The sequence below is a fragment of the Lycorma delicatula genome, chromosome 7 (assembly GCF_047948215.1).
Source record: "Lycorma delicatula isolate Av1 chromosome 7, ASM4794821v1, whole genome shotgun sequence".
Lineage (NCBI taxonomy): Eukaryota > Metazoa > Arthropoda > Insecta > Hemiptera > Fulgoridae > Lycorma > Lycorma delicatula.
The window spans coordinates 136,340,044-136,354,302 of record NC_134461.1 but is presented as its reverse complement, the minus strand read 5'-3'; the positions used below and the strand labels follow the sequence as shown (position 1 = coordinate 136,354,302).

Sequence of the window (14,259 nt, the reverse complement as noted above, 5' to 3'; positions counted from 1 at the left end):
AATATCAAGCAAAACGATAACTGAAAAAAAAATCAAACTTTATTAACCCCCTTGAATAAAATTTTCCAAATACGTTACTAAAGTGTTATACAAACGTAATGGAATCATCTAATTAATACAAAAACGTCACTTTGAGTTCAGAAATGACAAAAAAATAAAAATAATATTTTGCCCCACTCTTTTATTGTTATTTAAGTTATACCAAAGAGCATCAGATGTAGGATGTAGGGGGTATACCGAAATGAAACGACTAGCACTAAATAGGGAATCTTGGAGAGCTGCATCAAACCAATCAAATGACTGAAAAAAAATTGTAGAGAAACGTTATGAAACATCAAAATCTGCAAAAAAATATTCTGGAAGTAAAGTTTCATCCGATCGGATTCCGATAGGGTGAAACTTTACTTCAAGAATATTTTTTACTTTTTACTTTGTAATTTTTACTTTTCCTATTATTAATATTAATAAAATACAATTAACTAATACCTATTACAGTATAACTACGAGTGTATAGACAGAACATTGAAAATGGGATTGTAATTTATCTCAGTAAAATATAACGAATGAATATCAAAATGAATATCGGGGTTTTAATGCTATGTAATACTTCTCAAGTTTCACGTACATTGATTAATGATACGTAAGTGAAATGGAAGAGGAACGCAAACAGTTTTAAATATGCACAAGCTCATAAACTGTTTTCTGTACCTTCCGCTTGAAAGCGCTAGTAGCAAACATGGCGACTCCCCCAACAGGAGGCGTATCTGTGTTTTACAGATTGCAAAATGTGAATCTGTAATTATCGTTCAACGTGCTTTCCGTTTGAAGTTCTGTTGTTATCCCCGAGTTACAATAACTTTCCTAGATAGTATAAACAATTTGAAATCACTGGCTGCATTTGTAAAGAGTACAAGACGACCTAGTATGTCCGAAAATAACGTTGTACATCTAAGAGTCTTTGGTGCGTAGTCCCATGATGAAACAAGGTGTAGCATTGCGCACAGTATTCGGCGCGCATGCGTTTGCGCTCGTCCCAAAATCTCATTTTCTACCGGGTTATTTGAACATATAAGTAAGGGATTTTGGGACAAAAGTTTTTAGTTGTGCAAAAATTTTACAAAATTTTAAATACATGATAATGATTAAACAAGCTAACAATCTAATATTTATGAATGATTATTCACTTTCAATATGAATTAGTATTATTTGGTACTGATAAAGTTGTAATATTTATTAAAAATAATAAATTTTTTTTTTTTTTAATAATCCTTAATAAAAATAAATATTTTATACAAGTCTATTGATTCTTAAGAGTATTGAAATTGATTGTTAATTAAGATAAATTCAAAATAATGAATGAAAACCTAAACAAACAAAGAGGGGACACATCTTATGAAGTGCAACTGACACAAAGTCTTCGTGTAGCGTGTGTGGCTCTATGGTAACTACTCCTTCTGCTATTCGTGGGGTTCGGTATCGAATCGCCGATAATTTTTTATTTTAATTAAAATAAAAAGTTGTTTAGTGAAAAATAATTTTATATTCAATAAACATATTTTTCTAATGACTCAAATGAAATGCAAGGGATTTTCTAGGTAAACCATTTTAAACCGCGTGCAATAAAGAGAACAATTGTTCTGCATTCAGGTTTGACATCTTAATCCGTTTTGTTTTACAACTCTGACTCAGTTTTTTACCTGGACAAAGCAGAAAAGAATTTTCTCTCTGAAGACACAATTCTGTTTTAGCTTTTACACGGATAGTTTGTCTTTGAATTTTCTCGATTTTATAACTACTCGCTTTCAAACAGTGTTTTTTTTTTCTTTTATACAAATTTATTCTGATACAAATGTAAATATGACGTTGTGTTAATTCCCCGACATGTAGTTGTATTATTTTGGATACTTTCAATTCTTTCGAACTCTAGTCGGTTTTGTCCTCTTTGTTAACATTTTTTATTTTTATTTATATTTGCAAAAGGGTCGGTTTTGGTTTTTATGTTAATGAAAATAAAAAAAACATTTTATTTTCTATTTCATATAAAATGTTTCCATTATATTTTCATTTTGAATTAATATAATTAAAGTTAATTATTTTCTGAACCGCTCTGTATCTAATAGTACATTAATAATTAATTCAAGGTAAATTGTTTATTAAGAAAAATTATTAGAAATTATTATATCGTTAAGAAATAAACGAAATTAATCATTCTGATCATAATTCTCGACTCCACATACAGTCAATTAAATTTTATATAAAATAAACAAAAAACCTACACTCCATATTTATTTGGAAGTGCGTGTACACGCACACGTGAGTACGGCACTTCCTATTTATAAATATTAGAGTAAAAATCCACATTTCGACGCCAATTTTCATATACCTCAATAAATTTTATTCTTTTATGTTTCAAAAGTTTGTTTAATTCTGCCTTTAATCACATTGATGTCTTGCTTCTGTTTGTGCGCCAACCGCATAAACGAATTTAAACATCATGGCGGGAAAAAGATTTTGGTACGAGCCACTGCGCAACACTGGGTGTGCGACACCTTGTTACTTTCATCATGCGTAGTCCTAGCAAATCCGTTAGGAAGGCTAGCCGCGAATTAGCAATTCCAGTGACGTTTGCGTGGAGGGTTTTTAAGGAAACGCTTACAACTGCGTCCATATCGTTTACAGCTGTTACAAGCTCTAAAGCCTTATTAATTTAATTTAATTAAATTATTAATTAAAATTTAATAATTATTACATTTATTTTTTGGTTATTCATTAGATATTTATATAATTTATTTTTTACTTTTCAGTGCATTTTTATATTTTTTTTTTAATTAAAATTCTCAATTTGATTTAATTCTTATTTTTTACTTTTTAGAGGGTTTTTCTAATTTTTTACCTTTTTTTTTAATTAATGTTATTTTTTTTTTGTCTTCAGTCATTTGACTGGTTTGATGCAGCTCTCCAAGATTCCCTATCTAGTGCTAGTCGTTTCATTTCAGTATACCCTCTACATCCTACATCCCTAACAATTTGTTTTACATATTCCAAACGTGGCCTGCCTACACAATTTTTCCCTTCTACCTGTCCTTCCAAAATTAGAGCGACTATTCCAGGATGCCTTAGTATGTGGCCTATAAGTCTGTCTCTTCTTTTAACTATATTTTTCCAAATGCTTCTTTCTTCATCTATTTGCCGCAATACCTCCTCATTTGTCACTTTATCCACCCATCTGATTTTTAACATTCTCCTATAGCACCACATTTCAAAAGCTTCTAACCTTTTCTTCTCAGATACTCCGATTGTCCAAGTTTCACTTCCATATAAAGCGACACTCCAAATATACACTTTCAAAAATCTTTTCCTGACATTTAAATTAATTTTTGATGTAAACAACTTATATTTCTTACTGAAGGCTCGTTTAGCTTGTGCTATTCGGCATTTTATATCGCTCCTGCTTCGTCCATCTTTAGTAATTCTACTTCCCAAATAACAAAATTCTTCTACCTCCATAATCTTTTCTCCTCCTATTTTCACATTCAGTGGTCCATCTTTGTTATTTGTACTACATTTCATTACTTTTGTTTTGTTCTTGTTTATTTTCATGCGATAGTTCTTGCGTAGGACTTCATCTATGCCGTTCATTGTTTCTTCTAAATCCTTTTTATTCTCGGCTAGAATTACTATATCATCAGCAAATCGTAGCATCTTTATCTTCTCACCTTGTACTGTTACTCCGAATCTAAATTGTTCTTTAACATCATTAACTGCTAGTTCCATGTAAAGATTAAAAAGTAGCGGAGATAGAGAACATCCTTGTCGGACTCCCTTTCTTATTATGGCTTCTTTCTTATGTTCTTCAATTGCTACTGTTGCTGTTTGGTTCCTGTACATGTTAGCAATTGTTCTTCTATCTCTGTATTTGAACCCTAATTTTTTTTAAATGCTGAACATTTTATTCCAGTCTACGTTATCGAATGCCTTTTCTAGGTCTATAAACGCCAAGTATGTTGGTTTGTTTTTCTTTAATCTTCCTTCTACTATTAATCTGAGGCCTAAAATTGCTTCCCTTGTCCCTATACTTTTCCTGAAACCAAATTAATGTTAATGTTAATATTAGTTAAATAAAAGCTTTTTTAAAAAATAATTTTTTATATGTAATGAAATATATTTTTGTATTTTTTTTTTTTTTGTATTTTTTATATAAATTCAAATAATTTACATTTTTAACCTTTGATTGGCTTCTCCACCTCCAATATTAGCCTAATGTATTTTTTGGTGGCCACTTGCACTAGAACTACGCTTAGAAAGATATTAAAAAAATCGGTTAAAAATGATAATTTATTAAATCTACGCGGCGAACGAGTAAACATGTTGTTGGTTTTGAAAGAATCTAAATAATTTTATACGCTAAATTCAAAATTCAATTTTTTTTTTGGTTTCAGTCATTTGACTGGTTTGATGCAGCTCTCCAATATTTCCTATCTAGTGCTATTCGTTTCATTTCGGTATACCCCCTACATCCTACATCCCTAACAATTTGTTTTACATATTCCAAACGTTGCCTGCTAGATAATTTTTTCCTTCTACCTGACCCTTTAATTTTAAAGCGACTATTTCACGATACCTTAATATGTGGCCTAGAAGTCTATCTCTTCTTTTAAATATATATTTCCAAATGCTTCTTTCTTCATATATTTGCCGCAACACCTCTTCATTTGTCACTTTATCCACCCATATATGATTTTTAACATTCTCCTGTACCACCGCATTTCAAAAGCTACTAATCTTTTCTTCTCAGATACTCCGATCGTCCAAGTTTCACTTCCATATAAAGCGACACTCCAAACATACACTTTCAAAAATCATTTCCTGACATTTAAATTAATTTTTAATGTAAGCAAATTATATTTCTGACTGAAAGCTCGTTTCGCCTGTGCTATTCGGCATTTTATATCGCTTAATGTTTTATTATCGTGACAATTGTTCCCCCACATTCATCACATCGATATAAAAATGTTATAGTATAAATTATTTATTTAATTTATCGATACAAATATGATTTAATGATATACGTTTGTTTGTTACAGGTTATATACACCTTTACCAAGACTAACAAAAGAAGGTTATCGAGTGATATTTGTTAAATTTTATGATACAGATCCTTCTAATTTTGATCCGCTAACAACAAATAAAGGAGCGTTAATGTTATGCGAAGTGTTGTTCAGATGGGAAAAGTGCGCTGGAATATTAGTAATTTATGATACTGAAGGTCTTACTTTGGCTCATACTGGTGCGGTTACAATTAGAATGACAAAAAACTTCATTCAATGTGCTTTGGTAAATATATTTTTTTAAATAAATATTATTAGCAAACAGATAGTTTGGAAAACAAAAATGCTTCATAATCATTTAGAAGAAAAATTTATATTTAAAAAATGAAAATAGATGGTCATTTAGACTGTTAATCAATGATCAATAATAGGCACTTCGAAAAAATACATTGTGTGTATATACGAGGTGTATGAGAAAAGTAATGAAACTGACTTTTTACTTACCAAAGTTTTTATTTTTTCAAACAACAATATTATCCCCTTCAAAGTAGTTCCCTTGGACAGCCACACACCGGCGGAGTCGTTGTTCCCGCTCCTGGTAGCAGCGCTGGAAGGCTTCAACTGGTAGGGCTTTTAAATGGTCGGTCACAGTCTTTTGAATGTTCTTCAAAGTTCCAAAATGACGTCTTTTTAAGACATGTTTCAATTTCGGGAAAAGAAAAAAGTCACAAGGACTCAAATCAGGTGAATAGGGGGTTGAGGAACCGTACGAATGCGTTTTGAGGTCAAAAATTCCCTTATGCAAATGGCCGTGTGAAACGGGGCATTGTCATGAAGCATCCACTTGTCTACAAGATCTGATCTCACGCCAATCACTCTTTTCCTGAGCCTTTCAAGGACACCTTTGTAAAACACTTGGTTGAAGGAACAAATTCTTTATGGACGATACCTGTACTGTCAAAAAAGCAAATCAGCAAGGTTTTGATCTTTGATTTGCTCATTCGACATTTTTTCGGTCGAGGAGATGACGGAGTGTGCCACTCTTCGATTTGCCGCTTTGTTTCAGGATCGTACTCAAATACACCTGTTATCAAACGATTGAAGAATTCTTGGTCATTGTCAATCCTCTCAAGAAGATCAACTCACACGTTTCTTTGATTGTCCTTCTGTTCCGTTGTGAGGTTTTTCGGCACCGATTTCGCACAAACCTTTCGCATGTCCAAATCGTCTGTCAAAATTTGATGTACAGTAAAAATGTTTAAATTTAACTGTTCACCCATTATCCTTATTGTTAAACGACGGTCTGATCTAACAAGAACCCTCACTCGCTCAACGTTTTCGTCAGATTTTGATGTTGAAGGTCTCCCTGAGCAAGGTTGATCTTCAACGTATTCTCGGCCTTCCAAAAATGATATGTACCAGCGGATAACTTGTGCTCTTGATAAGCAATGTTCCCCGTAGGCCTGTTTCAACTTTTCAAAGGTCACACTCGCAGATTTCCCAAGTTTAACACAAAACTTGATTGCCCAAGGTTGCTCTAAATTCCGATGCTTCATTTTCGTAATACACAAAAAAACACAACTTCACTGATGGCGCTGTCAAAAATAATGTGTTGGCTGAACGGAGTTGATACTCGTACTGAGCATGTAGAAGGGATGAACAAACCGGTCTAGCACAGACCGGTAGACACAGCGTTGCCAGATCGCTCGCAGTGTTATCAATCTCATTACTTTTCTCACACACCTCGTATATATATAGGACATTCACAAATAATATAAAAAACTTTCAGGATTTGTTCTGCTGGTAAAAATTAAAAAAAAAAAAAAAAATTCATAAAAACTAGGTTTGGCCTTGTAAACGTTTTCGCCCTTATTTGCTCATTCGATAAAATTCAGCCAGACTATAATTCTTGTGACCTAAATTAAGGCGTAAATTTTCTGGTTTTATACGAAATCTGACATGAAAAAGTGAAAAAAATAGCTATATAAGGTGACAGGGAAGTGTACCCATTTTTGAATTAACATTAAACAGATAATTATACACCAAAATTTATATTACTTTGGTTTGAATAAGTTTGAGAAGTGCCATTTATGTTACGCAGACAAGGTTACACCTGGAAGGTGATGTCCATCTTCCATAATGCAGTTTTCAAGTCGAGAGGTGAAGCTACCCCATACTTGTTCCAATATAACCTGAATGATCTGCTGCTCCTCTCTACGAATAGTTGTCTAATGAACGGGGTTTGTCGACGTAAACTTGTTCCTTTTAAATGCCCTCACAGGGAAAAATCGCACATACTGAGGTCGAGAGATCGAAGTGGCCGAGGCACATTTCCGAACCTGGAAATCAAATGCCACGGAAACAAGCCCCGTAGGATGTTCATAGAATATCTAGCGGTAGGAATTATAGCCCCAGCTTGTTAAAACCACACATCTTGTTCCAAGTTCAACATCTGTAGTAGTTCTGGCAGAAAAAAGTGTTTATCATGTACGTGTAACGACTGGAATTCACTGGTATAGCTATACCCTCCTCTTTATAAAACATAGGCCCGATAACGTTACGCTTGAATATCGCACATCACAATATCACACGAGGTGAATGCTTGGATTGAAATAAATGACATTAATTAAAACACATTTTACAACAAAAATAATAAAGTTTGGTATTAAATTAACTGTGTAATGTTCATTAAAAAATTAATACTCTCCTGTGTTATCCTCCTACATTTTTGTATTATTATGCTATATACTGTATTGTATTATTCTGTACAGTATCTATATTAAGTATCAGTGTATTTTACGTAACAAAATTAATGATATCAAAAAAAAAGACCTTCCAAATAATTTTCTATTTCTGATAACCCAGAATTGTGTGTGTGTATTTATGTGTATTGATCTCTATTTGATTTTATACCTGAGAAATTTTAATCTAGGATCATTAAATTTGACATGGTAGAATTTTATGACAAAATTTCCTCATCTCTAAATTTATTTTTTTTTTTTTTTTTTAATTTTGTCTTCAATCAATTACCTTGAAATTTTTATTATTCCTAACTAAAAAATGTTGTCAGAATAGGAATAATCTTTTGACTTTATTAAGGACAAACACTTTATTAAAAACTTTATTAATAAAACACATCACTAAACAAGGAACTTCTTAAAGAGTTCTGACATATCATTTGGAAGAATAATTTTTATTTAAGCGATATTTATGTTGAAAAAAATTGGAAAGCGATATAATTTAACAATAGCATCGATGAAAACTAAAATTTTGGCCTTTAAAGGGAAGTGTCCAAGACGTACAAAGATAGTGATTGAGGGAATGCTGATCGAACAAGTAAAGAGTTTTAAATACCTATGGGTAGTAATGTGACATACGAGTTCCGATAATGATGCGTTTGAAAAACTTAACAAATTTCAGCAAATGTATGGAAACATACACAGGCTTCTGAAAAATAAAAAACCTATTAAATTTTATAACACGATAGCCGTCCCCGCTCTATTATACTGTAGCGAATCGTGGGTACACGCTAAAAAGTTAGATAGCAAAACTCAGGCGGCGGAGATGACGTTTTTATGTTCCGTATACGGTTGCATACGGAGAGATAGGTTGCACACGAAGAAAGCTTTCAGTACAACTTTTATACGTTAGAATTAAACAAAATAGACAAAGATGGTGTAAATACTTGAGTAGGATGACGCGAGAGATGATTCCAAAGCTACCTTTGCTTATAAATCGGTGGGAAGATGAGATGCGGGGAGACCGTGAGAACGATGGGTACCAGAACAGGTCTAGACAAACTAATCCCTGTAATGAAGAAGATGAGAAGAAGAAGAATTTTCATTTAATTTGAAACCTTTATGACTTTTAATATTTCTATTTTATTGAATCAATTATTTTTGAAAATATTTATAAAAAGTATTTAATTTTAATGCGTTTAAATAACGATTTAAAAAGATGAATTTATATGTTTACGATAATGGATAATAATTACCCTAATGGAACAGAATTTAAAATTTTAGATGTATTTTTACATAAATAAAAAATAACCTAATTTAGAAATAAATAAAATAATGGAAAGATCAATAACTGGATAAATAGAAAAAAATTAAAGATATAAATTCAGGTTATAAAAAAAAAGACGCAAGAGCTAAAAAGTTATTAACTTTGAAGATAAAGAAAACAAAAACAAAATAAAAAAGCATCATCTTATAAAACAAAAAAAAAATGCGAAAACTAGACTGCTCACGTTGTGGTAGATATCCGATAATGAAGTGAGAAAAACTGAGACGGCCACTAAAAGAGAGTAAAGTAGCAATTTCAGTACGGTCAGTTGGGAGAGAATAAGAAAAAGGTGAAAGGGGTTGGGTGAAAAAGAAATATGTGAGTGAAATGGCACAAGAGAGAAAATCAGTTCAAGCGCAGAAGAGCTAAGATGAAATTGGGGGCCTTTCCTTTCATTGGTAAAATACAAGATTGCTTTTACTCGTATTATACGTACTGAAGCGACTTTAATAATAGCTGCAAACTCTTTCGCATTTTTCTTTTTTCTTTTAAAAGGACAAAGTGGAAAAATAGCTTAAACATTTAAAGTTAAAAGAGCAAAAAATAGTATTAAATTGTTTGTTTTTCAATTGATTGTATTTTTTTTTAAATCTTAATAACTCGTTTAATCCATAAAGATGTGTAAAATTAAAATTTTGATCCCAAAAGAATTAAATGTTAAATATACACAACACGGTATTTTTTATTTAGATTTTAACAAATACTAAATCAATCAATATTTTGGTTAGTTCCTTTTTAATTTTTTTCTAACCCATTTACGAGTCAAAAAAAATCGCTACCAAATGTCAGAAAATTTTAGCTTGACAAACATAATTAAATATTCTTCAAATAACTTGATGCAAGATAATAATCTTGAAATTTTTCTATTATGTCAAAAATTTGGGTTTTATATAATTTTTAATTCGTTATAATTAAGCTTATTATATGTTCCTGAATATTTAACTTATAGTTGTAATTTTTACTTTCTTAAATCGAAATAGCGACTATATTTACTTAATTGATCGGTTCATATGATATTCCAGAAATCTTTAATTATTGCAGAGTTGATTGAAATTCCGTAGGCTGATAAGTTCCTCGTTAATTTAAAGTTTACCTGTAGTTTGTTACACGTCTGGATCACCATACAACAACGTGTTATTGATTGACAGTAGAATCTAACGCTAGAATGGTAGCCGGAAAAACAGTATCAGGAAGGAATCGTTAGCTCGGATGGATCTCAAAATGTCAACTTTTTTGTATGTTTTATTTTTTGTTTAACCTCCAGGACCACCATTAGGTATTGTTTCAGTGGATGAGATGAATGATTTGTAGCGTGCGTGAAAATGCCATGCCTGACCGGAATTCGAACCCGGGACCTCCGGATGAAAGGCCGAAACGCTACCATTCGCGCCACGGATGTGGCGTGAGTTCTACATGGGGCAGATACTCGTGTATGTATGTGTATGGGGGGGGGGGACGTTCATACAAAATATCTAATTTAAAAAAGTGAAAACTTACGAAATTTGTAAAAATGGAGAATTATAAAATTAATAACTAGAATACTTCAAACTCAGAAGTTTTATTTAAACCAAATTTTTCCCCTAATCGGTTTTGTAAGTAAAATTACAATCCAGTCTATTTATATTGGGATGATCCAAACGAATCGGTAGATAGAATGTATACCCTTGGGGGTGAATATGATGCCGGAAATAAGAGCGTTTCAAAAGAGATCATATCCATAATTAAAGAATTGAAAGATGTTGAATTTGATATTGGTTTTTAATTTTTATTTGTTTATATAGAGAAATGTCACGATTAAGATTAGGTCACAAAAGTCGTCGAGGAGGAAACGGAAAACGGGTGTCCGCCAGAGGTAGGTTTTCCCTCACACCAGATGGAAATTTTGATATAAACCATCACAGACTGTGTAACGTATCCGATCCTATCGATAACGCGGACACGTTGAATTTTAAACGGGCAAAACTTATGTTTGACGAATACACAAACAATCTTGGTGAAAAGTTTGTAGGTTTAGAACGATTAAATCAGGAGATAACAAGCCATGATATAAGTATCAAAAAATATATAAAAGATGAAAAAGTGAAACTTGCAGACGAAACGTTCATGAAAGATACCCTCGAACCGCTTAAAGAAAAAATTCCATAGTATATAGATGATGAATTAAATAATCGCATTACAGAAGATCTCGTAAAAGCTAACATCAAGGCACATGTAGCAGAAATGATTCGCGAAAACGAAAAGACAAAATAAAAGTCCAATAATGTATTTGAATATGATAATTTTTTTTTATATATAGATATGAAGAAGAAGATAACGAAGACGAAAAAAGGCCGTGATATTATCGGTTCTGTTTTTAATAAAGCCGTGGATTTATTGCCTTTGGAAGCTCATATTCCAGATTACAATTATTGCGGCCCGGATACGAAGTTAAATAAGAGATTGAAACGCGGCGATAAAGGTATAAATAAATTAGACGAAGTGTGTAAACTGCACTATATAGTTTATTCGAAATATTCAGTCAAAAAAACCAGATCTGAAGCTGATAAAGCGCTTGCCGGAGGAGCTTGGGAACGAGTGCTTGCACTGGATAGTAGTTTGACTGAAAGAGCGGCCGCCTATGCGGTAACAAACGCGATGAAACTTAAATCTAAATTTGGCGGTAGATTGAGACTTAAGAAAAGTGGTGATCGATTAAGATTGAAGAAAACCGGCAAAGTCGCGAGTAAAAAAAAAAAAAATAATCGATTCAATACCAAATCGTACTTTATATTATCACGAGTTGATTGAGTACGCAAAACAGTTGAAAATTCTACATTTTAGAGGTGTTTTTAAGTTGGACGATTTACCGAAAAATATTAGGAAAAATGAATGCGCTACAATCAATTTAGTTTGAACGGTCACGGTACGTATTGGGTTTGTTTTCGGATAATCGATAAAAATGTAGATTATTTTGATAGCATAGGCGATGTGGATCAACCTCCGGAATTGATGAATTATTTCGAAAAGTCTAATGTAACGTACAATTACAATAGATATCAAACCGATGACGATGTAATTTGCGGTCGATTATGTTTAGAATTTTTATCTGAAAAAATTATACGTTTTTGTTTTTTTATTTTTTTTCTTAGATATGTCGTGTCTATTATCGATTGACGGTAACAGTTCGATGATTAAAAAATCATTTTTTCCACCGATCGATCTTTCAAAAGGTCAACATGAATTAGGTCTCAAATGGATAATGACCGCCAACACTATTCCAAACGTAGAAGAGAAATAAAAAAATTAAATTGTGTTACGCGTTCGACAAGGATGGTAAAAAATATGTATTTAGAAAGAAAAATAATATAACTATACCATACCAACGGGTAGTTATGAAATTGAAGATATCGGTGAATATATACAGAGTGAAATGAACAAATTTAATCAAACCATCACCTTGCGAGCAAACACCAATACGTTACAGTGTGAAATCAAAAGCACTGTATGGATAGATTTTTCGGATACAGATTCTACAAAGAGATTTTTTAGTCCTGTTACCCAATTTTAAATGTAATTTAAGAAAGGGAAATTTAGGTGGAATAAAAAAATTTATTTGTTACTTACAAAAGATATTTAATAAAAACCTATTACTTAAATAATTGTTAAAGAATATGCTCAAAATGCCCACCCCTTGCGGTTATACACACACGGACTGTTTTCAGCATATTAGCAGAAACCTTTTTAAGAGTTGCATTGGAAATATTCGTGATTAAGTCTGTAATATTGACTTTAAGTTCATAAATAGTGTGAGGATTGTTTTTGAAGGCTTCGGACTTAATATAGCCCCACAAAAAGTAGTCAGGAGATGTGAGGTCTGGGGACCTTATTCGATCATCAAAGAACACTTGTAGAAAATCCATGGTTTCTCGAGACGTGTGGCATGTAGCGCCGTCTTGCTGAAACCAGCAATACTGTTCTTGAGGTTCCAGGAGGGACACAAATTGGCGCACAATAATCCTGTATACTTCACCATTTACTGTCTGTTCGAAGAATATGGGTCCGACTATACGATGACGAGATATCGCACACCACACACCAAATTTTTCAGGATGCAAAGATTTGTCTTGTAAAGCGTTAGGATTTTCAACCGCCCAAATTCGACAGTTTTGACTGTTCACATAACCATCAAGATGGATCCAAGCTTCATCGCTAAAGAACACTGTGTTTAAAAATTCGATTCCGTTATCGTTTACGAGAGACCTAAACCGACGGCAATATTTCAATCGCTTGTTTAAATCTGGAGGCTGAAAGCTCTTGGACTAATCGTACGCGATACGGATACAATTTCAATATTTTACCGGCTTTCTAAACACTCGAATATGACAAACCGACTTGCGTGGAAAGTTTTCGTAAACTTTTCCGTGGAGAATTGAGCGATCTTGTTTTCACCTTCTCTAAAACGTCATCTGTCAAGCGAGTTGGTCGATCGCTACGTTTTCTGTGTCAAACACTACCTGTCTCTCGAAATCGGTTTGCTAGCCTAGAAATTGAAATTTTTTCTGGCGGAGGAACACCAACAAATTTAATTTGAAATGATTCTTTTACACTCGCGTACGATTTCGTAGCAAAATATTGTTCAACAATGAAAACTCGTTGATCTATGGTAAAAGATATTCTGTTCGTAACACGACCGGAAATGGCACAAAAGCTTACACAGCTCAAGGAGAATCAACTCACACTGCCGTATCTATACCGGTTGAGTAGCGCTACCAACTTCGTGTCACAAAACAAAATTTCCCTTTCTTAGAAAAAAATTACCAGACATTAACAATTGGGTAACAGGACTAAAAAATCAACCTGTAGTATCGACAGTCTGTTGGGTTACAGAGCGAGAATTCTCAAACCGAATGTGACGCATCTTTCAGATCAAATAATAAATATCGCTCCTGTAAATGTAATACGTGTAAAATGTAATATTATTTCGGGCAGTTTTAGAAGTGAAGATCAAAATCGTATTTTATACAAGTTTCCGTTGAGTGTAGATCCTGGTGATATGATTGAAGAATATCTATTTTATATTGAATTTCTACCGGTAAATGTGAGAGAAATTTATGATTTAGTTATATCGTTGACCGATGAAAATGATAATTTATTAAATCTTCGCGGC

General features: G+C 32.8%; 1 protein-coding gene across 1 annotated transcript in view; it reads left to right on the top strand.

The window, feature by feature from the left end:
- LOC142327511 (alpha-tocopherol transfer protein-like) overlaps positions 1-14,259 on the top strand; it is a 60,514-nt gene that overhangs the window by 21,994 nt on the left and 24,261 nt on the right. The window contains exon 4 of the mRNA XM_075370638.1: positions 5,085-5,334. Within this exon, the coding sequence (XP_075226753.1) occupies positions 5,085-5,334 (250 nt within the window). The remainder of the gene's footprint in view (positions 1-5,084; positions 5,335-14,259) is intronic.